The 24,932-nt window shown below is 41.2% G+C and overlaps 4 protein-coding genes across 14 annotated transcripts in view; 1 reads left to right on the top strand and 3 right to left on the bottom strand.

Annotated features, from left to right (window-relative positions):
* The window catches only part of rasa2 (RAS p21 protein activator 2), a 28,908-nt gene extending 23,316 nt beyond the window's left edge, over nt 1–5,592 (bottom strand). The window contains exons 1-2 of one of the 2 annotated variants that reach the window (XM_026192272.2): nt 5,397–5,592; nt 2,444–2,567 (exon numbers count right to left, since the gene is read on the bottom strand). In XM_026192272.2, coding sequence (XP_026048057.1) covers nt 2,444–2,567; nt 5,397–5,454 — 182 coding nt within the window. In that variant the 5' untranslated portion in view covers nt 5,455–5,592. The remainder of the gene's footprint in view (nt 1–2,443; nt 2,568–5,396) is intronic. The other variant, XM_026192275.2, reaches the window with a different exon arrangement.
* Nucleotides 5,593–7,641: 2,049 nt separating this feature from the next.
* zbtb38 (zinc finger and BTB domain containing 38) lies at nt 7,642–18,381 on the bottom strand. 2 transcript variants are annotated; one of them, XM_026192269.2, is made up of 2 exons: nt 18,241–18,381; nt 7,642–12,000 (listed from the first exon to the last, which is right to left on the bottom strand). In XM_026192269.2, exon 2 carries the CDS (start codon nt 11,998–12,000, stop codon nt 8,344–8,346), a length of 3,657 nt encoding a protein of 1,218 aa, XP_026048054.1. In that variant the 5' UTR covers nt 18,241–18,381; the 3' UTR covers nt 7,642–8,343. The 2 variants fall into 2 exon arrangements, with proteins under 2 accessions (XP_026048054.1, XP_026048055.1); XM_026192270.2 differs by lacking the exon at nt 18,241–18,381 and adding an exon at nt 14,652–14,792.
* Nucleotides 18,382–19,822: 1,441 nt separating this feature from the next.
* Nucleotides 19,823–21,037, bottom strand: fbxo36a (F-box protein 36a). Of its 2 annotated transcripts, none has more exons than XM_026192276.2 (4): nt 20,845–21,037; nt 20,438–20,546; nt 20,114–20,298; nt 19,823–19,989 (listed from the first exon to the last, which is right to left on the bottom strand). In XM_026192276.2, the coding sequence occupies exons 1-4, from the start codon at nt 20,962–20,964 to the stop codon at nt 19,843–19,845; spliced, it is 561 nt and encodes a 186-aa protein (XP_026048061.1). In that variant the 5' UTR covers nt 20,965–21,037; the 3' UTR covers nt 19,823–19,842. The 2 variants fall into 2 exon arrangements, with proteins under 2 accessions (XP_026048061.1, XP_026048062.1); XM_026192277.2 differs by having other exon boundaries at nt 20,126–20,298; nt 20,845–21,030.
* Nucleotides 21,020–24,932, top strand: part of trip12 (thyroid hormone receptor interactor 12) — a 28,727-nt gene continuing 24,814 nt past the window's right edge. For 2 of the 8 annotated variants that reach the window (XM_026192268.2, XM_026192262.2), the window contains exons 1-2: nt 21,332–21,472; nt 24,590–24,736. In XM_026192268.2, the coding sequence (XP_026048053.1) occupies nt 24,639–24,736 (98 nt within the window). In that variant the 5' untranslated portion in view covers nt 21,332–21,472; nt 24,590–24,638. Of the gene's footprint in view, nt 21,042–21,331; nt 21,494–22,317; nt 22,516–22,602; nt 22,818–24,589; nt 24,737–24,932 lie in introns of those variants that run through there. The other 6 variants (XM_080288847.1, XM_026192263.2, XM_026192264.2 and 3 more) reach the window with 5 other exon arrangements.

Here is a 24,932-nt window from a genome sequence, read left to right as displayed (position 1 = left end):
GTTAGTGGTGGGAACAGTCATACGGTTATTGTTCATGTGTTCAACAGCAGAGGGGAAGAAACTGTTCTTATGGCGAGAGGTTCTGGTGCGAATGGACCGGAGCCTCCTGCCTGAGGGGAGCAGGTCAAAGTGTATTTAGTGTATTCAGTAGATATACACTTGCTTTAGGTATAGATAGGCCAATTATAAACACATTGTAAATAAGTAGCTCTCGAAAGTGTGTGTAGAGCTTGTTGGTGTATTTATGACTTAATAAATTAAATTTACAATGATATTTCCTCATTAAAAAAAGAAACTGAAAATAAGACTTGTAAACAATCACATATGTATCAATATTTATTAATGTGTAGCTCTTTAATCTGTCCGCCTCTATAAAGTAGGAATCTTTTCACCTACCCATACCAGCTGTCATAGGACTTAGACGCAGGATACACAATGGACACGTTGCCAGTCTTTCATAGGGCTAGCATGGGCTTACATTCTCAGTCACTTTAGCCACTTTCAAAATTGGACTGTGGGAGGAAGCCGGAGTACCAAGAAAAGCCAGGCACACACAGGGAGAACATGCAAATGCCACACAGTCCATTAATGCATCTTGAATGATGTAATCTTTCTCAACACTTCCACCTTGGGCTTGGCCAGCCAATCCAATTTACACCCACATATCTTCTTTAACATCAGAGAACTATTTACCGTAACCCACCCATACACCCACTTGTCTCTGCTGTCATCCTAGTTTCCAAGTAAAGTGAGAAAGCCAATTGACCACAAAAGGGAGCAATCATAGTTATTAAAACCCGAAGGCTGGAGCACATACACACCAGGCATGAGTCAAACAGAACGCATACCCATATAGATTAAGATGCGATAAATAGTGGACTTGTGCAGCTGAGAGTGACAGAGGAAAAAGCCTCTAAAACTGTTGTTGAACTGCACTAAAAAAAAACCAGGACAAAGAGGAAAAAAAAAAAAGAACAGTTATGAAATGCCTAAAGAGGGCAGGACTATGTTTAAAGTTAAATGTGCAGCAATATAGAAAAAAACCCTTAAAGGTTTCATAATATCCACACCTTTCTCTGAACTGGCTGTGAACATGTAACTATGGCATAATGTCTCATTTCACTCAGAATCACACAACATTTCCCAGCTCAAAGGGAACCGAACACACACACACAGCTCTGAGTCATGTTTCAACAGCTTCTAAGTATTCGAAAGACTGCATTTCATCCATGAAAGACAGTATGACTCTGTCCATATAAAATCTGATCAAAAGGAGATTTTTTATTTTATGAAATTATTTTTTAAAACAAACAAAAAAAAGAAAAACTTAAAATATGAAAACACAAGTAACAGCAGCCAAATGTAATGTTCTTAATGACTCTAGACATGCAAAGTAAGCAGTCTAAACTTTTACCCCACAAATAAATGCCTAGTATTTGTACACGTGGCTCGTACTCACCAATAAATTCAAGACAGCATAGCTGAATAATTAAAATTGGCTCCAAAACATAAGTCTAAATATTATCTTAATAATCATTTTAAGGACAAATATCCTGGTGTAAAACACTGACTTAAAACAAAGACATTTACCAGACTGAAAAAGATGAAAAGTCAACCAGGACGTATTCAATATCTAATGATACACAGCAGCTGGAGAAGAGCTTTTTTTATTTGATGGAAAGGATTTTTATACTGCACATAATGAACCAAAGAAAGATTTTTTTTCTACGTTAAAATGTTTACAGTGAGGCGGAAACACCAAAACTAAAATACTAAACCCGAAACAGATAATGTTTGGATTTCTTGAATAGCCAGCATTACTTGTAAAAGAAAGGCATTGTTTTCTCAAGAAAAAGTTGACATTTTGAAGTGTTGCAATGATCAGGAAACATAACTTTCTTTTATAGGTGACAAGTCTATCAATGTGTGTGAGTAAGAATAGATTTTTCACACCTTTCACATCTACCATTTCACATATTTTTATTGGCCTTCCACAAAATCTGTGATGCAGCTACTGTGATCTCTTTCAATTCTACGTTTATATTAATAAAGGTTTAATAAATATCTATAATGATTTAATGACACCGTGGACTAGAAAAAAAAAAGCTGATCTGTACTCTACATCAGTGCAAAGACAAAAAATCTGCACAGTCTATCAGAAAAAGTCTCCTAAGTTCCTTTAGCTGCATCTAGTCAACTTAATGTTTAGCCATCTCCCACCTCGGCGTTCACGCAGCCATAATGATTATGTAGTTGCATTTAACTGAAGCCTACATGTGTAACTAATATTTATGAAACTAATACAAGTAATGTTTAACCTAATCACAATATGATAGCACAGTAACAGGTGCCAAACTGCAACCCTAACTGAAACAGAGAAGACAAAAAGGCATTGGGATTTGCAGCTGTAATCAGCATATTAGTACAAGATTATCCTGCTTACCAGACGCTCTTGTCAAACACCTTAGTGCGGAACACCTCCTCTTGATCCAGACTTATGGTGCAAAAAGTACAGAGATCCCTTTGTCGATTTGGACCCGAGACAGAACCCAGGTTTTTAGCTTCACCTGCAGCAAACAGAACATCATTAGCATCCTAGCATTATAGCAAAAATATTTTTTTTAAAAATAAATAAATTTTAAAAAAAGCTGTCTTCAACACAAGTAGCAATATCAGTAATATTTCTTCACCTCTGTAGCTCTTTTGGTTTACAATTGTATATCAGAATTTTAGTGATAAGTCCATGTATGTGCTAATATAATTAAGCTTAAGGTTTGGACCTCTAAATAATACATCTTCAGTCTGATAATTAATAATAAGCTTTTAATTTTGCAGCTACTTCTACTAACAAGCAAAAAAATCGTTATGTTTACATTAAAGTGATTTGATTTGCTCGACTTAGCACACAGGAATCCTAAATTAATAGAAGATTTATGATTGCAGTCGTTTTCAGCACACTTTTAAAATTCTGCTTTGATGTTCATCATCCCCTGTTCATTCGGGGGACACAGACTCCTGCCAGTTGCCAGGGTAGGCTGCAGAGCGGATGTAGCTGAAGTAGACTTGATGCTCAAATGTGGTTAAAAACATGAAACATCGACTTCCTCAGCAGAACCAATGGTGACAGCACAGCGCTGATTCACAAATGACAAACACCTTTGTAACACACTACTTCCATATCATTGCAGGCAGGCTCAGATTACATATCATGGAGTTTTAGTACAACATATCTAAACAATTCACAAAAGCTGCGCCACATAGGGTAAAGCTGATTTCCAGTACAGCTAATTGTTACCAAAAATACAGCACTATAAATAACTTCACAATCTAACATATTTAGGCCATTTACTGGATTAGAGGGGTCATGATGGTCTAAATTAGCCCTCTAGCTGCTGACCGGTACCCTAAGCCCAGGTAGGGACCTAATTAAGAAAAGCTGCCAGTGAGATCAGCTTTTTAACAAGTTATTAATAGCGGTTTGTGTCTAATCTTAGGAATGGCCAGTGAAAAGGGTCAAGCTGTCACTAAACTTGGACCAGGATGTCGTGGTGGGAGTAGGGCACAGAAGCACATATGCAAAAGAAGAAAAAAAAAGACAAACACATAAGGCATCACTTGATCCATCTTTGCCCTTTCATAGCATTTTCACTACAACAGAAGTGCGTCTCCCTGTGGAAAGAAACCACGACCTAAAGGGTGCGTAAGCCCTAGGACCTTTAATATGAGAATCAAACAAGGACACAGATGAAAGTACACTGGAAATTTTTTTGTCACAATAAACACATCTTCACACAATGCCACCTCCACTGAAGTAGGCTAAAGGAAAAAGGACAAAGTGTGAACGAGGAAGAATGGAGTTTCGCAAGACTGCAAAGTGAGTTACATGCCATGATAGTTCCTCTATTTTGTTCTGCTTACTGTTTTTTCATTAATTCATAGTAGTGAAACTGACATTTGTCTTCCTATTGTGTTCCTAGCAATACAAGCATTACATGGTAGCTGGCCTATACTCGTCTTACAGTAAATACACACCATTTCACCCATTACTCATGAGTGCCTACTATCAATTTGGAAACTGAAAACGTATCACGAGTGGCTATTAAAAAGAATGAACACACGATATAATTTCAGTAATACAGCAGTAATAAATATTGCTCTCATTAAATACAAATGCATTCATTTAACCAGTCGGTTAAATTTCATGTGATTAATAGAAGCAGTGCCACACACAAACCGAAACCTGAAGACGGAGACAGGATGGTGGGGAAGCGGATGAAGGCTAATGAATGGGTATTAACACTGAAAATAAGCAAATCTACTGCGCCATATGCAGTACCCTGTTATCTAAAACCAAAAACTTGCAATGAAGGAATCTACTCGTGTAACGTTTAAAACATTAAAAAAGGTGGTTAAAACGCTCGTAGAGAGAAGCCGTAGAAAACAAAACGATAAATCCATCAGGCAGATACCCCCACACAGGAGCTGACCCGCGAGGAGAGGACACCGAGGCTCTGCTGAGGTATTTTACTTTAAAGTCGGGATTTCCAGTTTGGACGTTTGACAAAAACGGGATGATTGTGGCATTTAAGTAACTACGATGTTATTTTTATTTATTTTTTAAGGAACAAGCATCTGTTTTTCAATCAGTAATTTAGTGGCACTTGATGACACGATAATCTTTTTTTATGACGATAGCCTCCACATGCATTTCAAACCGCAGAAATGGCTTCAAGAAACCGGTTTATTTTTTATTTTAACGCCAATAAACAATACTGGATTTATTAGCAAAAATAAGTTAGTGGTTCCCAGTTAAGTTAAGGTTGGTGTCCGGCTAAAAATGAGCAACTAACGTGAAACTTTAAAGGGTTGAGCAGCCACTGCTTTGCTGCCTTTCAATCCGATGTGCGTTTAAAGTCTGTGCTGTAGCTGGAAATAACGTTATTGCCGTCTAATATTTAGCATTAGAGTTGCCTGACTGGTAGATGCCCGCAGTGAGAATAGCTGAATGGGCTCCTAGCTTGGTGACGACTGACTGAAGAGGCTGGTGGTAGTAGCTAGCCCGACGCTGATTTAACTTGGCTTCAAGCTGCCAAAAAAAATAATACGAATAAAAATAAGAGTCACAGTTTCAAAATAGGCTCGGGGGTATTAAATGGTGGCGGCGAGGCTCTGCGCGATGAATGAATGCATTCACAACAAGCTAGTAGCCTCTACTAGCATGCTAGGCTAGCTTGACGTTAGGCACCAGCCAGCAGACGAACCAGCTCGCCTGTCTCTGCCTTCACTCAGTCGACTGTTGATAGCACACCGCACCCCTCCCGGTCTCCGTCTCACAGCTCTCGACCTCCTTCCCCCCCTCACACTGTGCGAGACTCTCAAAACGTCGGTTCACTTACATATTTTACCCCGCAGGCTCTGTAAAATCCGTATCTTAGCGTCGTCGTCTTCCGCCATGGTCAGAGCTGACTTTTGTCGCTGCTCCGGTGCATTCAGAGCTGGTTTATCATATCCGTTTATGAATGCAGGCAGAGTGGAGAAAAAGCCAGTCCCACTATAGCGTCACGTCAAGTCCCGCACACGCTCCAGCCTTGAAATGTTTGGAGCTTCCTCTAAAGTCGAGCTTCCTTTGGCTGGCGCAGCAGTGTGATTAGTAGGAGTTTTAAAAGGAATTTAAGGTCCCCCTCTCTCTCTGTGAGTGTTTGGTGTCATTCATTATGCAACCATAACGCTTTCGGATAACACGATAATAGTTTGACTTGTGGCACTAGCTTAGCTTAGCTTGGCTAATCTCGGACGCCAGCGCTTTAAGTTAACCCTGTACGCTTTATGCACGCTTTTAGATTTCAGACAGATAAAGGTGTCACCGGGTATGAATGAGTTAGCTACCTCTGCCCCGGATAAAAACTCATTTCTCGGGGCCACACACTGACTAAAACACTTTATTTTGAAAGCATTAACCAGAGGAAAGCTGCACACTAAATGATTGCACCAAAACATAAAAATGTCCGCGAACGTCACAGCTGCTTTATGAGTGTATTACTGAGCAAATATTTATTCGAGTTTGTGGGTGTGTCATACCTGGTTTGCATTTATTTATTTTCAGCAAAACAGGTAGATGAAAAAAATGTAATATTATACACTCTGGTTTTATTATCTTCTGTGTGGATTACAAGATACTGTAAGATACACAGTTCAGTGTGCATTTCACAGCTGTTTGTTTTTTTTGTCGTTTTATTCTCTTCCCCTTTCAAGGTGGTGTAGCTTTTTTGGTTGGGTGTCATCGTCAGATGGTAGTAGCATGGAGCCTGAAAAGCTGTCAGGTATGCGGTTTCTAAACAGCACATGCTGCATATGCTCACTACACATATACAGTTATTATAACATCGGAACCCAAGTGTTTTCCTTTGTTAATTTTGCACATGGAGTTCACCTCAGAGGGGTGTGGCAGTAGTTTCCCAGCTGCACAGGAGATTAAGATTCAAAGTAAAATACTTTGTGTATTTTTTAATATAATAATTCAGGAGTGGCCATGTATGTAAATTTTCTGTCTCCAAATAACATAAAAAATGCCTTTGTGATGTATGATACTCAAACAGAAAATATATAAGATTACTAATGATCATATTTAGATATACTAGATTTAGCTCATATTTATTTTAATGACCACAGTACTCAGTGTAGCTTTTGGGCAATATAGTGAGCCCTCTTCACCTGAACACTGGAGCTATTCCTAGATATAATCTTTCTTTCTTTCCTTTCATAGTATAGTGGTTTACACATTTGCTAGGCAGATCCCTGGTTCTGTCCCGAGGGGAGACACAAGTCCCTGTGGGGTTCTGCCAGGAAGGGCATCCGGTGTAAGAAAAAAATAAAACAAATTGCCAAATCAAACATGCTGAGCTACCAGCTGTAGCGACCCCTTGTGAACAAGGGAGCAGCTGAAGGTAGCTCACATACTTTGTCTTTCTTCCATCTTAATTTATAAATGTAAATACTTCTAACTTACGTTTGTAATCCCTATTCAGGACACATAACTCCACAATATTTAGTTATGCTCTTATATAATATGATGTTATAATTTGACCCTGCATGAGTAAAATCCGGTCTATTTCCAAAGCCGTATGCAGCAATACTTACATATTTAAAAATGAAAAGAAAAATCTGATCTGGAGTCACATCGCTGCCATCACGATTTGCTGCTTTTCCCTCATTAAAGTTTACGGCAGGACAGGCTGCCTCAATGTTACTATTGGTGTGTTCAACAGTGCCTTATACCTGAAAATGAAGAAAGGAATTTCTTTTACACATCTGGAAATTGTGTCTTGAGCCTAAACTCTTAAAAACAGATGCAGTTTGTGTGGAAGAAAACAGGGAATTAACTTTTCAGATGGTGTGCAGGTCCCCGAGGACCCATGAGGAGTGCACAACCATCTCGTGGCTTGATGGAAGAAGGCTTTGCACCAATAAGCCTGCTTAAATCCTTCTGCCTAAAAACATCCACCACACTTAAACACTATGTTTTTCTAGCTCCTCAGTTATAATTAGTTTCACCAAGTTTTAACATTTAGGCGTAGATTATGCTATGAAACAATGGTGAAGCCTTTATTATAGTTTTGGCCAAAGCAGGACAGGATGTAACAGTTTAGAATATCCAACAGTATTTATTTAAATAATTTTACATGTTTTATACATATTAAACACACAAAAGTATTAAGTTTAATCTCAGTGGTGCAATGAGTTAATTCAAAAATTGAAATTACATCAGTGGTGCTTCAAATTGAAATCGACTTATCCAAAGTATTAAATGAACAAATTAGCATAGTCTACCTATAAAGTGCAACTCGCCATGTCCAGCTAGCTGACAGGGAGATTCAGAAAGGTGACAGTCAGAAAATTCATATGGTTTTCTCCAGGCTTAGAAAAGTGAAGACTAGACGGATTTTACATATTTTCCAACACTTTGTCTCTCTGCTTTGATATTGCACATCGTTTTGAAGAAATATCACCAGTAGTTGTATTTATTTATTTTGTTTCCATGAGCTTTCTGTCATGTCACTGAGTCTACCTTACATGCATAGACAATGGACAAAATACAGTCTGTGTCAAGAGGTCCTATATTATGCAAGAAACAAAAAAAAAACTTGAACAAAAGCTTACTGAGTCTGGTTTAGGAGGGAAGAGATTACATGGATAATTAGATCATCATGTTTACTGTTTGCTGTCCCTTCAAACACTCTAAGCTGCAAATACAACATTGCAAATCCTATGTTCCCTAACCAAATTGCTTTTTTTTTTCTTTTCTCCTTAATCTTCCCTGTAGCTGGTTGCAGTCCTCATGGACCTTTAAAAAAACGGCTCCTCTTTGCACACCCATTTCTCTGGCTTGTGCATGGAAATGTGGGCACCTCTAGAATCAGAGTCATTTCTTCTAAAGAGTTCACTGTGACTGTTCGTTCTTGGTCCCGTCACAGCGTCCGTGTTGCTGTCACTGTCTCTGTCGCACGCTTGCCTTTTTGAAACCAGGTGACTTGAATGCTGTGTGTTTAACCTCTTTTTTGGTATTTTGTGTTTCAGCTTTGAGGCTGCAAGGGAAAACAGTGGGTCAGTGCAAGGTGATAACGGGCTTTTAATGCTGGAATATGACACATCTTGATGGAGAGTCGTTAAGTCAGTTTTCTCCTCAGTTTTAGGCTGATTCTCATCAACGGAAAAATGTTCCCCTTCCACTCTTTCATGTTTTATGTTCGTCGCCCCGTGATTGTCACTGTCCTCTGTTTTGACGGTTGCCTGTCTGTTGGCTTCGCTCTGGTGTGCAGAGTATTTCGAACACGGTGCGAAGTCGTCAAAAGTGTAGCCCTCCTCGTTCGCTTCCTTGTGTTTTTTCTCGTGGCTTCTCTTCGTGGCGAGGTAGAGAAAGCGCTGGGGACAGAAGGAGCAGCGGTACCTTTTCTCTCGGTTGGGGCTCTGGGGTGTGTTATCGAAGCAGGAGCCATTTTCCATACAGCTGCTGCAGATGTAATCGCGGCCGGCGGGCGCCTCACTGGGGGGGCCTTGTTTACCGCAGGTTCGACAGAAACAGGGGTGAGAGCCAATGACATGAGCCCTCAGACCGGTCTCCGTGATAAAAGAGCTGTCACAGATCTCACAGTTGTACGTGGCCCTTGGGCTGCAGTTCTTGCCAACGCTGTGCTTCACCCTCGTGCTGCTCACCGACACGCTCTCTTCTCTCAGCCAACTGCTTCTTTCCAGGTGGGCCTCGCTAGCAGCAGTTTTATCTACTGATGTTTCAGAAAAATGGTGAAACATGGCTTTTCTGTGCTTATATCTGAGCTTCTTCCTTTTCTTTTTAGCTTTATAGGAATAGTAGGGGCGCCAGAGCTTATCTGCTCCCTCGCAATCAGACGGGTCATCGCATGCCTCTGGCTCTCTGGTGGCAGCAACTTCTGGTCTGAAGCGGAGCCTGGGACTCTCTGAGTCTTCCCTTGTTAGAGGGCACTGGCTTGGGCTCTGCTCCACACTCAGTTCTCGAATTCTCCTTTTTTTCCTGGGAAAAAGTTTCGATCCTTTGATTTGGCGTCGGATAATGGCTTCGTTGCCAATTTTGACTGTTATCTGACACAGCGGCATGGCATCGCTGTCAAAAGATGGACCTGGGCATGCTGGTTTAGCGATGTATGTTTCTGTTTTTGCCCCCAATGTTTTATCACACAACAAATTCTCTGTGTGCGATTGAAGGATCTCCTTGGTCATGTCCTCGACTCTTTTGGCAGAAGCTGACAGCTCACCTAGCTTTTTAACAGTGTTCAAGGACTTTAAGAAGGGCATATTATGACTCATGTGCTCTGAGTTAATTAACGGAGATGGATTATCTTTGTAACCTGCAGGAGATTCTGCATGGGGTTGCACAGAAGAGGAACCGTCATAGCTAAAGAAGGGTGGACCTCTGTTTTCTGCCTCTTTTCTTGTGGCCCCTCGAATTTCCACCTCACTGTTTAGATTTTGGTCGCCATCCTGGTCACATGGCTTGTCAAAGCTGATGCGAGGCATGACAGGTGAAATCATCTTTGTCGTTGCCATGAACGTCAGAGGGAATGAAGCAGTGTCAGAGTGGCTGTTGAGACCATTTTCTTCAATTTGAGGGATAACAGAGTTACTGTCTGTTGCAGACTGATCACCTCCTTCAGCTCTCTCTGAATACGTGTGACTGTACGTCTTGTATTGTCTTTTTCTAAACTTCATGGGTAGAAGCCTGTAGAGTTTGAGAGGATAAATGTTGGATTTTAGCCCACCGTTTGCAGACTTTTTCTTAACAGACAGACTGGGATCAATGCCATGAAAGGACTTCTGATGGTTCTTCAGGATATAGTATGTCATGAATGTCTCCAGGCAGAAAATGCACTGGTAGCGGCGTTCACCTGTGTGCCAGATTTCATGCTTAGTGCGATACTCTGCCAGGGCAAATACTTTGTTACAGTAATGACAGGGGTAGGCCCTCTGCCAGGAATGTACATTCTCATGCCGCTTTAGACTGGATAGGGTGACGTAAACCCGTTTACACACACTACAGCTATATCTCCTCTGACCACCATATATCTTCATTGGCTTCTCATCGTGTGGAGGCTCTGATTGGTCCACTTGAAGGGGCTCTGGGGTGTGAGGGCTTGGTAGGTCGGTGGGAGGAGGCTGGGATATGTTGGTTTCCATTTCTGATCCGTCATCGGAATGGTGATCCACCTCTTTGGTTGAGCTATCCCTGGCATCTAGTTTAGGTGGGCCTCTCAAAGCCTTAGGACAGACCTGCTCATGGTTGCGCAGACGTTTGAGGTGTATAAACTTCCTGTGGCAAAACTTGCAAAACAAATGACTAACAAAACGCTTTTTATGTACCTCTGAGTGAATGGTGAGAAGAGCTTTATTTGTGAATATCTCCGGACAGTGCTCACAGCCATAGATTGATATACTGTCCTCTGTCTGAGGGGAAAGTGTTGGCGGACCCAGCTCCATTGGAGCTGTGTCTGTGGCCATAGGTGGCCCTGTGTCTATGCTTTTTTCTGCCTCAGAAAAAAGCGGAGGCGGGGTCATAACTGTGGCAGGTGTTGCAGTAGCACCGTCAGTAAATGTGGGGGTCACTGTATTTGGTTTGTCGGTTTCTGGTTCGGCTGGTGTCGGAAGCATGCTTTTACCCAAAATGCTTCTCAGCTTGTGCCGCTTTTTAAGCGGTCCTATATTCCTGTAAATGAGTTGCTTTGGCTGTGGTACAGCTGGCTTACAGACCTTCTTGCTGTCACACTGACTGCTATCTTTGCCTTCAGTGGATTTGCATACTGCATATGAGTGCTCGGAGAGGGCGTGGGTAGTCTCATTGTTCCCGCTGAAGCAGGATGTTGTAGAACAACTTGATGGGAGCTGACCCAAGTCGGGTGACTGCCTCTCTCTGTTTGCTTGATCCAGAGGGGTGAAAGGATTGTTTCCAGGACACACTTCAGTGATTGAGAAGGCATTGGTGATGCGTGGTCCTCTGCTGCTGTCTACCTCCTCAAGCCCAAGAGGTGCTTTCTTTATTTTTTCAGACACCGGGGCAGTGCAAGAATCTGCTGGTTTAACACATTCATCCTGTCTCTCTTGTTCTGCGAGCTTCTCCAAAAAAGCAATTCCGAGTCTTTTTCCAGCTGCTACGACACCCTTGGTGTCCTCTGCATCAGATGATGTCACCTTCGAGCAGTATATGAAGTTGAGGATACAGGCAAACACTTCAGACTTAAGGTCCATCAGCTCCAGCACTTGGCTGGAGTTCCATGGCTCAGAAGTCGTCAGAGCGTTCCTGAAGTACCCACTGCAGGCTGCCAGTATGTTCTTGTGGGCCCGAAACTTTACATCCTCCACCACAATGGTAACATCACAGAAGAGGCCCTGTAAACGCTGTTCATTAAGCTTGCTAAGCACAGTTTGAGGGTGAGCGTTATCCATCAGGTTGTGAGGGCATGGAGACACCACAGTCATCTAAACATAGGACGAGAAATAATCACATTAGAGTTTTGCGAAACAGAGAATCTGAATTCCAAAAGAAGACTCAGGAGTGAAGTGTGTACATGTATTATTTGAAGCTATCAAGCTCTTTGTGTGATTTAACACTAGATGGCAGTAATGTCCTGGCACATGAGCTCTAATGTCAACAAGCTGGTGAACACTTCTGACTCAAGAAACTATATTTTCACTTGCATTTTGCATAAAATGTAATTTTCTAACAATTCAAAAATGGCTTACACAATGACTTTAATGCAAACTGTAGGCTCATTGAAATATCAGACCTATAAACTGTGGCTGAATTGTCTTAAGACTGTGTTGCTCTCTGAAATCACTTCTGCTTAATCCCAGATGTGCTTCTCGTCTGTAGAAGAGCTCTTTAATCTCACATTTTTAAAAGTTAATCTCCCTTTTTATGTCGGGCACACATAACTGTTAATGCACTTTGTTATTTCAGGCTGTAAATCATTAGACGGTGCAGCAATAGGGAGGGTGTGAGTAATTACTTCAAGGAATGGAAATTTGAGCTTTAAGTGACAACTGTAAGCTACTACAGCAAAGGCTGCAGAGGAGCTGCTTTGTGGCTTATAGTTTGTACTAGAAAGTGCTCTGGTGGGAGTGTGTCACGCAACCGCATAGAAGTACTGCGAGCGAGCATTTTTATTCAAAGGCTGCGTTTAAATATGAGCTAAAACCAAAAATTTGGCGGAATGGCTGCAGTTAAAAAAAATCCTGAATCTATAATGACCTAATGGTTGACAGCTGGTGCACCTGGCATTCTCAAACAGTCGGCCCTTTTTGTTTTTAGTTGTAATTAATGATGAATAAATTGAATGGTAATCCAGTCAGTGTGATGCCACAGCGGTGCACAACACAAAGACCAGTTGTACAGTCATCATGACTGCCTGTTGTTTTTGGTTTGTTTTGCTTTGGTTTTAAAGTTAATATATGAATGTTACCCATAGAGTTATGAGTCATATGCTCCCATTTTGTTTTTCAGTTTGTTGTGCAGGCACCAAAGGTTGCTTTTAATTCCCAACTATTCATCAATACCTCGTTTAAGGGCAACTAACATAAACAATGCTATGAAAAGCTTATTTATTGCATGTGTTAGTATATAAAATTGATAATGCATTGATAACAGTAATGCAGTAGTTACTCTTGAGGAAATGCCTTTCAGTTTCCGCATACTGGAGCTAATGGCGGCCTTGATTGTACAGACTGGTATTTTTGAACGCTGCCAATCCAGCGTTTATGGATTAATTTGATTCTGATAATGACTTAACGCGATCTGCAATCTGCAAACCCTAGATGAAGTTAATTCTGACTTTGAAAGAGGATGACGGGTTAACTGTGGCCTACTCATATAGAGTCAGGGATGAGTTGTTACTGAGGCATTTAGCATGTGTTACACAGTGCGCTGACTGTATCTGCTAAAGCACACTCAGCTTACACTTGCAAGTGCTGAATCATCACGCCTTTTGCAAGTCAAGCTCAGAGGTCACCACTTTACATTGATGCTATTTTCATCTTTGTGGCTGCATTGAAAGTCGCGCAGTGATGATTGTACAAATTAGCATTAGATCCTTTTTTTTAGGAGTTTAATATGTTTTTATCTACACGCCAGCCATCTTTATCGGTTAGCTCTGTTTTAAATTCACAGTTCAGTTTGATATCTGATATTGTGTCACGTTTTGTTAATGTCTGCCAGTGGTGCGCACCATTTGGCAGCCTGCTGTTGTGAACGACCGGTATTCTTTACTCCCGGGACTGCAGGTGATTTATCACCGAAGGTATTTTTTGTTTACGTTTTGTTTTGTTTTTGAATTCTCGTGCAACAAATATGGCCGCCAGTCTTTAAAGCATCCCAGACTGATGAAACACAGCCACCCTGCTGCCGTCTTTCTCAGACAGGCCTCTGTTGTCATGGCAACATGCTATGGCGCAGCTCTTATTGGGATTCAGCTGGATGGCAAGTGACTGTATTAGCCGTCCGAGTATTCGGTCCCCTCTCTCTCCCACAAACAAGCTGCCCTCTCTGAGAACCTGCACCGCGCAGCAATCTGCAGAGCAATCGAGGTTTGCCTTTGTCTCGGCTTGAATGTACTTTGTGTCTGTGTATTGGTCTGTGTGTCTTTGTCTGCAGCAAAAAAAAATGGACTTTCTCACCTAGCGCAAGTGATGTGCCACGCATTTGTTTTAATTTCGTACTTTGTGCTTCATCAGAAGCGTTTCATCCTTTCCTCTGCATCGTTATTCTACTTCACCGCATTCATTTTTTCCACATTTTGTATGAGTTTTCTCGGATTTATTCCCACCACATGCTGAGCGGAAATTAGAATTTCTCATCAGGGCTTATGAATTTGCCACACCCCAACTTTAGTTTACCTTCAAAGACAAAGTGAAATTATTTTTGTTACATCTGTAATGAAAAAGTCCCCACACACTAAACCACAAACCAAGAAATGACAGTACAGCATACAGACAGCATTGTCAATCAAAGAGCGAAATATCAAAGCAAAAGACACTTCACTCATCTGTGCGAAGCGAACTTCCGCAAATAAAAATTAAAAACCCCAAACAAAAAAAGAGAAAGAAAAACGGTTAAAAAATCATGCAAAACATACCTTAGTAAATCAGAGAAAGTGATGCAGGGCGAACAGGAAGCAGTGTCATGCAGTATCCCTTTTCTACAGCCCCGTGTATACCAAACTATACATGAAAAACAGTTTCGTGAGACCAAGGCGAAAGTAGTTTTCTTTTTCTATGATGGTCGCTGAACAGTGGTGTTGTCAGAAGCAGAGCTTTTTCTGACGTCTTTCTTCCTCTCCCTCCCTCTCTGTATGAAGATGACTCCGGCTCCAACGTCCTTCGCCTCTATCCATGCAGCCCAAGTCCTGGGCTAGATCTGCCCTGCCCTCCTCTGGCTGTCCCTCTTCTGTCCTGCTACAAGCTATAGGAATAACTCACGGTTTAAGCAGCGTGTAGCTAAATCGGACTATTGGTCTGCTTTTGTGCTGGCTGGGCAACTGAAGCTTTCGTTCTGGAGCCACTGAGCAGGAAGCGGCAACTTTTATTAAGCATGGCAGAGGGTTGTAGGGAGAGCGGAGAGATGCAGGGTGCTACATCACACACCAGCTCTGTACTCGAATGCACCGCCAGAGAAAACGCTGAGCTGCATTGCTATTAGCAGCATAGAGTGAAGGGTTCCTCTGCTGTACAGCAGACGATCTATTAAATCTCCCCAGCACCGCACCAGCGGGATCTCGATGCAGCTCGATGTTGACCAAAAATGCATGACATAAAATCATCTCCAGCCCACTTAGAAAGAGCATGCACCTTAAATGCATGACGCTACACTATGTCTGTCTTTGCCAGTGCAGCAATACATTACACCAAAGGTTTTCGTCTGTGCTTACGCAGTCACTGTGGTTAGGTAATGCACAAGCTAAGAGAAGATGGCACTGTCCTATTTGTGTAGCTTTGTTAGTCAGCGGACAGATGTTCATCAATGCTTTTTCTCACAGTTGCATCGAGCATGCAAACCGGATGCAAAGCTAAGAGAGAGTCCCGCTTTCAGCGGAGACTCTGCTTATACCTACATAGAAGCTGCTGATTGATGCACCGGCAGCAGATGCGTCAGCAATGCAGACGAGGAGGGGGAGGGGAGGAAGCTAAACACGACATGGCTCTGTGAGCTTCTCACTAGCCTCTAAGGACGGAAGCACTGTTTTATTTACGTGGCTGAGAGTGGAGTCATATGACTGTGCCCTCCTCATCCTGACTGAGATCCACTTTAACAAACAGCAAGCATCAAAGCTTTCATTTTTATGGCACTATTTAGTTCAAAAGACAGAAATGAGGCAGGTGCTGTATCACCATGCATGCACTTACTCATCGCCCTGAAGGGGGGAATGTTTTCTTCATTAAGTGTTTGTGCTTTCCACACTTAAAAGACCGAACTTTAAAATCTTAACAGCCGTGACTGCTGCCCCCTTTTTTGTGTTTGCTGTATGACATTAATTTGGTTTGATGAATGCACACAATAGCCACCATTTCTGGGTGGCGTGGCACGCAGCCCTCCGCTCATCGCTGTTCAGTTTTCTTTTCAAATATCATCATCTACATATCTGCTTGTGTGAACTTACAGTGTAAAGCAACAAAAAGACAGATTAAACATATTTTTACTGTAGCAGCAAACATTAAAACGTGGATTAGTTGTTTGATTCAGAGTAAAAATTAGAAAAGCAGTCAGTTTGAGAGTGACAGCGGAATGATGATGTTTTCTTTTAACCTTTGTAAAGCAAAGAAAGTAAAGTTTATGTATATGAAGACACAAACTGCCTGACACCAAAAGGAAAAAAAAAACCCCTAAATGATAGTGGTATTGGTTGGACACTTTAGTTCATGCTTGGATCAGACTGATCCTTTAAGGCTTTTGAACAATGCTTTGTGGTGAAAACGCCATAATTACAGCGTGTGTTACTGTAAAGTTTACTTTGTATTCTCTGGTCTGACTCTCAGCAGAGTCAGCCTACAGGTTCGTTTGACCTTCATCATGCAGCGTCAAACTATCCGCCCATTCTGTGAGAAGTTCTTATCTACTCGCTCTCACGCATGTGAATGAGAGAACCCTGCTTTGGTGGGAAGAAGTTAATTTGTGTGCATGGATGCATTTAAATCTGCATTTAAATAAGTCTACACAGTAACCTTGTTTTGCTTTGATTGTCTGTGCCTTACACCGTACAGTAAAACTACTACATGTCAAAGTAACCTTTAAACAGAATAAGGTGGTCACAAAAACACGTGTACAAAAAATGAAAATGAAATAAAGTTAACGGTTTGCGGAGGCTGCTCTTGGAAAGCACCAGAGTGTAATGAAAAAGCGGTAAAAATGATTTCACTTTCATTTGGCATCATTTCTGGGAGGGAAGGTGGTTTAATACATTTGTTTTTAGACTCTCACCACTACTTAAGCCTTCTTCTGGACTAAGAAAGCTAGGAGCGTTTAATCCGGCCCATAACGTGCTAAAACTGGAGTAATCATCGCTACCATGAAGGCATTTTTTGCATCACTGTAGTGTATCAGTAAGTCCCCATACTGAGAGTAAGAAATAACTTGATGATAAAAAGATGGAGATTAGAATGGCTAGACATTTATTGCTTTATAACAAATTAAACCTAATCCATGTAGACCATTTAGGTTATTGTTTGCCACCATCTTTTTCAATAGACACGTGTGATTCCACTGTGTGCAGAAACCATTAAGAGCTCTTTTTCAGTAAGCTGCATTTAATTAATATTTATAGACTGCAAGATATTGAAAAGAGGAAGAACAGCATCAATTTCTTACTGGTCAGACAAGTTTATAAGCTTTTTTAAATAAGCTTATCGAGATTTGCATGTCACAAAGTGGGCGGTACATCAAACAGATAATTTTTGATCACGATTGCCTTGAACTGTCAAGACATATATACATATATGTATTTATATTTTCCTTCCTGGTATGACATCTCTGTCCAATCATAGCAGCCACCTGTTGTTTTAGTTAGCGCCTGTGTGGTTCTCGAATTCACAGCAAAGAGATATTAGACGTCAAATTAAAACCCTGGTTTCAGTATATATTAGTAGTTTGTGTCTAATTTCAGGTTTTCTCCTCCGTAAAACCTGACAGCAGATTCTGATGCTGGAAAAACGAATCATTTCTTATTTATGAGAAAAAGCCCATTTTGTGGTCTTCTTATTGTTTTAACCTAAATAATAACTCATCTGTATGAACAGCCTAGATACCCTTATTAGGGTTTTTTTTTTTAATTTATTGCTTGGCACAATTGCTTTGGGATTTACGAGGTTAGGTCTCAAGCTAAAGCTTAAAGAGGCCTGCAAATTATAAGAAAGAAAATAACTGTCCTAACTGGAAGTTCTGTGCTCATATTGGTATTTTGTAAACATAACCCTGACATTACAGCTAGGATGTGTTTAAAACCATAGGACAAAGTTAACAGGCCTCTTCGCCTCTGATGCTCAGTGAGCTCAGCTGCGGCCTGCAGGGACGCTCTTCGGGGAAAAGGCTGAGAGGAAAAGACTGCAGCAGAAGGCTGAGTAGGCCTCATTCTCATTCTCAAAGCATTCACACTCTTTCGCATACAAAGACATTCATCCCTTGGACAACTTATGTTGCTGCTGCAACAAGCACTCGTACTTTGAGATGCCTACCAAAACGTTTGTGTGGAAGGTCTTGCCGGGCCTGTCCCTTCGCTGTGGAAGCCTCTCTGGTGTTTGTTTAGAAGGAGGAGAGCGACTACCCAGCTCCCATTCTTCCTCTAGCCCGGATCAGGTCATTACCACTTTCCCTTCGTCACTGCCGTCTGTGGACTATGGCTCTGGCAGAGGTTCCCGGTTCCTGCTGTGCGAAGTTGCCTTCTGGAGGCTGCTGCTACTGCTGCGTCACTCCCGCTGCATCACTGACCCACAAAGAGGAACTGAGAAGGAGGGGTGGTGTTGTGAATGTGTGCAGTAAATGGATAAGCATGAAAAAACCCACACAGCCCTACACCAAGTCAGTAATCAAATGGATGTGGCTGATGTCTCTGTGCCTCAGAGTGAGGCCTAGCTGTTGCTGTGGTATTTGGGAAGTGGGTCTGGGAGACAGATTCTTTATTGTTACGTAATGAATATTTTTCCTAGACCAGACTCAGCTGAGAAGGCGGTGTCAGGGGCTAATAATAGGTCATGGTACCCACCATTCAGGGCTGTATGCTGTCATGTCAGATCACTCCAGCACACAGCTATCATTTGGCCACAGAAATATTTGATATTGCAGGAAGGCGCGGTCATTTATGTTAAACTACCTGCAGTTTAACACGTGTTCTACTTTTTGTTATAACACAAGGGCTTACTTAGGTTTTGTTTCTTTTTTTGGCATTCTTACATGACAGTAGGACTGTATTATGTTATTCTTTTAAAATTTACTATAACATGCCAGCTCTGATTCTAAAGTACCTGTAAACAGAGAAAAACAGTGCATACCTTTGTCTTATGTTACTGTAGCTTGCTGGTACAGGTTTCAGGAGAGGTAGGTAGGACTGCTGTGTCAGATGTCCTTACACACGTATATGTACAAGCTTTTAATCCAGAATAAGTAAGTTGGAGTCTTTTAGGCCTTGATATGGTAACCAGAACTACAGCACTTGTTTTGCACACGTTACCTTTACATACTTGATTTCCCTCCTCCTCCTCCTGTCATCTGACTCATTTTGACGTTTTTATTGTGACATTGCTCCCTCTGCTGGCTGCTTCAGTGATCCCACAGAAAGCCAGGCTGCCTTGTGTATGCAAAGACAGCGGAGGCCGGTTGAGGGCTTTCAGCAGAGGGCGCAGCCAGCAGTTCACCAGCAAATGTAAACAGGAAGTATGACATGATGTCAGCAGGACTTCAGTTGCTTATGTATTTTTCTGTAAGTTTGTTTACATTTTAATTTCACCAGGTTGTCATCCAGACATGAAGTGCCAATTTAATGTCATTTACAAGGAATCTTACACAACGCACACTCTTTGAAACAAAACAAAACTTGCAAGCAAGAGTTTCCTTTGTAATGCAAAAGTAGTGACTTCCTTTGGAGAATATTCACAACATTTTTACACACACACACACACACACACACACACACACACACACACACACACACACACACACACACACACACACACACAAAAGCCCTCATTCATTACTGAAGTCTTTTTTAGTTTGCTAATGAGCCAGTGTGATTTTACTTGTTTTGCAACAATAATAAAAGGGTTTGTTTTTGAATATATATTTTACTGCTGTTTTTTATCATCACTGTTGTGGAAAAAAGTTAGAAAGGTGCTCTTCCAGCCCATGGCACTGGCTATGTCCTCAATGTCCCTGTTAAACCCAGTGCAGTTCCTCACAGTCTGCTCCCAAAACTTCTCAGAGCTGAAGAGCTGGTACAATCCGGTTAGAGCACAGCACAACATACACGTGAACACAAATGAATTTGAACACAAGAAAAAAACAATAGACACTAAAGCATTATTTCTGTATCATCGAACAAATCCAGTACTTTACCGTTGTCCTCACCGTTTTGAATCTGCGTGACGTCTGTGCCAGCAGTGCCGTGTCTTTCAGCTCGAGGCAGTACATGATTCGGAGCATGATGTCATCAGGTAAACGCTCCAGGTAATCAAACTTTCCTTGGCACAGTGCTGCTGTGTAATCCAGGATCCTTTGCCCAAAAACAGCACCGACTTCATCTGCAGATGATAAGTCGACAAACACAGCCCTTTCTATGTCAAATTATAAACCCAAACAAGATTCAGAAATAGGTTAGAAAAGAATATTATCAAGAACTTCATGGAAGTGGGAGTGATGATTTCGATGAAGAAAACTTACACTGTAGAGTTTTATCATTTTGGAAGTCCTGATGAGATGTCTTCTGCTGATTTGGGGGAAGACCTCTGCATTCAAGTCGCAAAGAAATCCTCCATGAGGTTAGTATTACCTAAATTTAGAGGGGAAAAACAAAGATGGGACTTCAAGACTTTAATCCAGGAGACTCTCTTGAAGTAGTGACTACAAGATGCCGATATGCTACTGGAACAGGGCAAATGATTTTACTAAAACATATTGCTATTAGCTTGTTATTTGTTAAGCATAAATATTAGAAAATAGTAGCAAAGCCATATTTAAAGCTAAATAACAACGTGAAAATTAAGCTAGCCTCAAATAGAGGGATTGTTTTTATAAGCACGCTTTATACAGTTACTCCTCGAAAGTCTGTTATATAAATAATACATAACCTCGTTTTTGGTAATGACAAGTTGAAAAAAATCCTTTTGAGGCGGCGGACCCTGACCACTAATTTCAAACAGTCTATCCCCAAGCAAAGACGCCATTTTGGACGCAAAAAATGTTGCCATGACAACTAAAAAGCAACTAAAACTGTCTTTGCACAACGACTCATGAAACGGACCGATTGCTTTTTCATTGATGTTGGGTAATAACAAAAAGTTATGCGGGGCATATTAATTTTACACATATGCTTGTTTCATATATGTCTGTTGAAGGGGGGAGGAGGGGGGTCACGACCCAGCGGATTGATACTTAATATTTATGACAAGCTAATGTTACCGATGACTTCAGTGATTCAGCGACTGTCTCTGGATGCCTACAAAAATAGTTGAATTGTCTTCATTAGAAACCCGTCGCTTTGTTTCGAAAGAGCAGCCGATCCAGTGCTCGCGCTCGCTTTGTTGACTGAAAGCAAGCAGATACAGAAAATAAGGAGAAAACTAGTCCCGGAGCGGATGAATCACGCGGAGGTATATTGCGGTTGTAGGCCCCTCAGCTGATGTGAAACTAGCAGTGGTAGAGAGAAAAGAGGAGCTGGTGCACTGTCTGTTACAACTACAACACTGGAACAAATAGGTAACAACATTATACCAAAAGGTAGACATTTTCACTGACATTTAAACCTGTAGTCTTTTGGGATTTTGACAGTATTTAACCTCGAAATACATCGGAAGAATGGGTGTTGCGAAAATAACTCGAATCCCGGTCCTGCTTTCCTGTTTTTTTTGTGTCTAAAGGTATCAGGGGCCATTTCTTTTTGCTAGTTAGCGTTTACTTGCTAACTGCTAGCTAGACAACTTGTTAATGTTTGGGAAATTTTGATCAAAACTTTATCATAAACACTGAATTGGTGCGGTGTTGCCAAAAACGCTGTTTTCAACACAAATCATTTTAACCATCCTGTCGAGCTGGCAAAATGTTAGCCATCGACAACAAGGCTCGCTAACGTTAATTAGCTGGCATGCCAAGGTTAGCTGGTAACAGCTATAACGCTCTTGTTTGATTAAACATCGTAAGCTGCGCGACAGTCCTGTAGCTGCTAATTCGGTCTCGACGGGGTTAGTAATGTGGTGTTACCTCGGCTCCCAGCTTAATTGAAAACAGCGAGGTATTTTAAAGCCAATAGCCGGCTGTTTATTTATTTATTTTGTCAGCTTACTGTTTGCGAGAGAACGGTCATTGAAGAAACCCTCGCTGTGGCTAGGCTAGTATTAGCTTGCTAATGATAACCTAGCCGTGACGCTTTGAATTCTGAGCAAGGTACTTTAACGGTAGTTGAATGAGTTGTTTGGCGTTATGTGTCCCATTTACCCAAGTCTTAACAAGAACCATGCGCTGTGTTGGCACGCTGTTTGTTAGTGGTCAACTTGTCTTCCTGGCTAACAGTAGCTAAAAGGCTAGCCAGCGCTGTAGTAGTGAGAGGGAGGCACTGGCCTTAAGTCAGCTCAGAAAATATTGTTAGCCATCCTTATAGCTTACCAACATTAGTTGGGAGTCTGTCTGTACATAACAATTCGCGCTGACAATTGCATGGAGAGTGTAGAACTGTATCAGCGTCGTTACATGTCTAGGTGACAGTTGTGTATTTTGGATTTATTTACCCCCATCAATCGTAGACGGTGAGCTTGCTTACGAAACACAAACGTATTTCTCTTTTCTCTAAACTTGATTGTCAGCCCCCACCACCACCACCACCACACACACACACACACACACACACGTACACGTACACAGAGCTGTGTGTCCTGGCAATCTGACTGCCAACTTAGCTTGCTTTAGTTTACTTGTAGCCTGCTAGCTTTATTACATTAAACCGCTGTCGAAAGACGGGTCTTGTCGATGTTGCCTTTTTTCGACGTGAAGCTAATTTCGGATGAACCCGATCGTTATTCGCCAGTTGGAGGGGCGTATTTGCCATTTAGTAAGCATTATGTCGTTTCGTAACCCAAACAAGCTAGCTTCTCAAATGTGACAATTTGTTTGGCTAGGGTACTAGCTGAATAGGTTGACACACCGGCACGCCAACTACGCATTTCAGTGTAACCGTTGCTACGTTAGCCAGCGTAACTTTAACTAACTGCTGGTCCGCAGTTAGCAAGTCTTCTAGCGTTTTCTCTTTTTTAGATTCAAGATGTAAACGCCACAAGCTTCGCTTTTGGATGTGTGAAGCTTTTCTGTATAAATAAACCGATACGATGGAGGTATTGTTAAAATGTATGGGGCTTGCTAGGATATTAAGTGGCTAAACATGCTAGCGTTAGTCGGTGGTGGACAACTACGTCAGAAATATAGGCCTCTGTAAATCATGGGTATAAAAAATCGGACACTTCAGTTCTTGTTTTAGTTATGTGGTAAAATAAACTGGGTCGATGGTCTATGTGAGGCTGTAAATCATTTGATGAGCTTAACTAATACCATTATACTCTAGTGGGGAACACCAGTTGTCAGAATGGACGAATAACAAAGACTAGGATGCACTGTCAGTGCAGGCCTAACATGGCCCAGTGAGCTTGGCAAGTGTGGCGTATTTTTATCATCAGTATCCGTGATATCATAGTTTAACTTGTGACTTAAATAGTCAGATGCTTTTGAAAAGAAAATTAAAAACATATTTATTTAGGGATTCAATGGTTTTTGTCTAGCAAATAATGAAATCATCTTCCTGTATGTGTTTAGATCAAGTTAATCAATTGTCTTATCAGTACTGTCACTTTATTGACTCCTGTGAGTTAGATACATGCATTCACTTCTAATGTTAAAAAGAAAACTTCTGTACTATTCTGATCAATTAAACTGTTAAGATTGTACTGCACCCCTAACACTAAGCACACTGGATCAGATATATAAATTTTATACAATGCTGTAGTCATTTTGAAGCATAATTGCTGTTGGCAGTTAGTTTAGGACTTAAACTGAAACCAGAAAAGAATTAAATTATAGTCTACCGTATTGTATGTTTATTTTAATTAGGCTGTGACCTTGGTTAATAATACACAAAGGAATCTTTTGCTGTTGTAAGGAAATTGTAAAATGATCCTTTTGATGATTTTAAGTATGTGAAAAGGTTCCAGTAGTGCTTTCTGACAAAGATTTAAAGGTACCAATGTGTAAAAATGTATTATACTGTGCGTAAGTAGGGTACTTGATGATATTCATGGAGCACAGGGAGGGGGGAAAAACTAAAACATTTCAGTAAAATTTGATATTGGCAGTAAGGTTTAATATTAACAGCACTGCTGTATTTTACTGAATGTTATTCAGAGAAGTATACATTTTGTTATGACTGTTATTGAGAGATTAGGAACACGAACTGTGCTCTGTGCTATGATTTAGTTATTTTTAACGGGTCATATTGGGCCACAGTAATATAGTTTGCATAAAGTCTTTAAAAGTTCTTAGTTCCCCGTTTTTGATTTTCAGCTGTGAGGGGATGTAGTTACTAGCATGTGGTGTTGCTGCCAACCCCCACCCAGATGTTGTATCTTCATGTACAGTCTTGAGAAAGTTTTGCCACTGATCATCTCAAAGGGGCCAGAGTGGTGAACCTGTGGTTCAATGATACGCAATCTCAATAGACGGCAGCTTATTTTAAACCACAGACAACTTGGTGGTGATGGTGAGAGGGTGCAGGTTTAAGGGTGGTCTTTGTATTTTGTTAATGTTCTTTTGTGGTCTCTTTTTCCTTTATTACAGTGAATGGTAGTGTCTAGAAAGGGTATGTCCCTTCAGGAGAGAGGTGCCAATGTCCAACCGGCCTAATTCCAATCCAGGGGGGTCACTGCGCCGTTCACAGAGGAACACTGCTGCGGCCCAGCCACAAGACCACACAGTTGCTGGAAGGTGAGTGTATCTGCATCCTTACTGTCCAGTTAAAATCAGAATATTTAAAAGGCAGCCGTAGTTTGTGGGCAGCAGTTGTTGAACCTTTCTTGAAAGAGCAATAGATGAAATGATGTTTCGTAGAGGGGAATTTGTATTTGGGTTGTGTCTCTTTGTAGTTAATTGGTATTTAAACTTGCTGAATGGTAAAATTGTC

Source organism: Astatotilapia calliptera, chromosome 14 (genome assembly GCF_964374335.1).
Source record: "Astatotilapia calliptera chromosome 14, fAstCal68.1, whole genome shotgun sequence".
Classification (NCBI taxonomy): domain Eukaryota; kingdom Metazoa; phylum Chordata; class Actinopteri; order Cichliformes; family Cichlidae; genus Astatotilapia; species Astatotilapia calliptera.
This window is presented reverse-complemented; position numbering and strand designations above follow the sequence as displayed.

Bases quoted from the DNA above. Each gene is read 5' to 3' on its own strand.
- zbtb38 (XM_026192269.2), bottom strand. From the start codon at position 12,000: ATGACTGTGGTGTCTCCATGCCCTCACAACCTGATGGATAACGCTCAC.
- fbxo36a (XM_026192276.2), bottom strand. From the start codon at position 20,964: ATGGCAACATTTTTTGCGTCCAAAATGGCGTCTTTGCTTGGGGATAGA. The intron at 20,547-20,844 runs GTTATGTATTAT...CTCTAAATTTAG, and splicing joins TTGTCATTACCAAAAACGAG to GTAATACTAACCTCATGGAG. The intron at 20,299-20,437 runs GTAAGTTTTCTT...TATCATCTGCAG, and splicing joins AAATGATAAAACTCTACAGT to ATGAAGTCGGTGCTGTTTTT.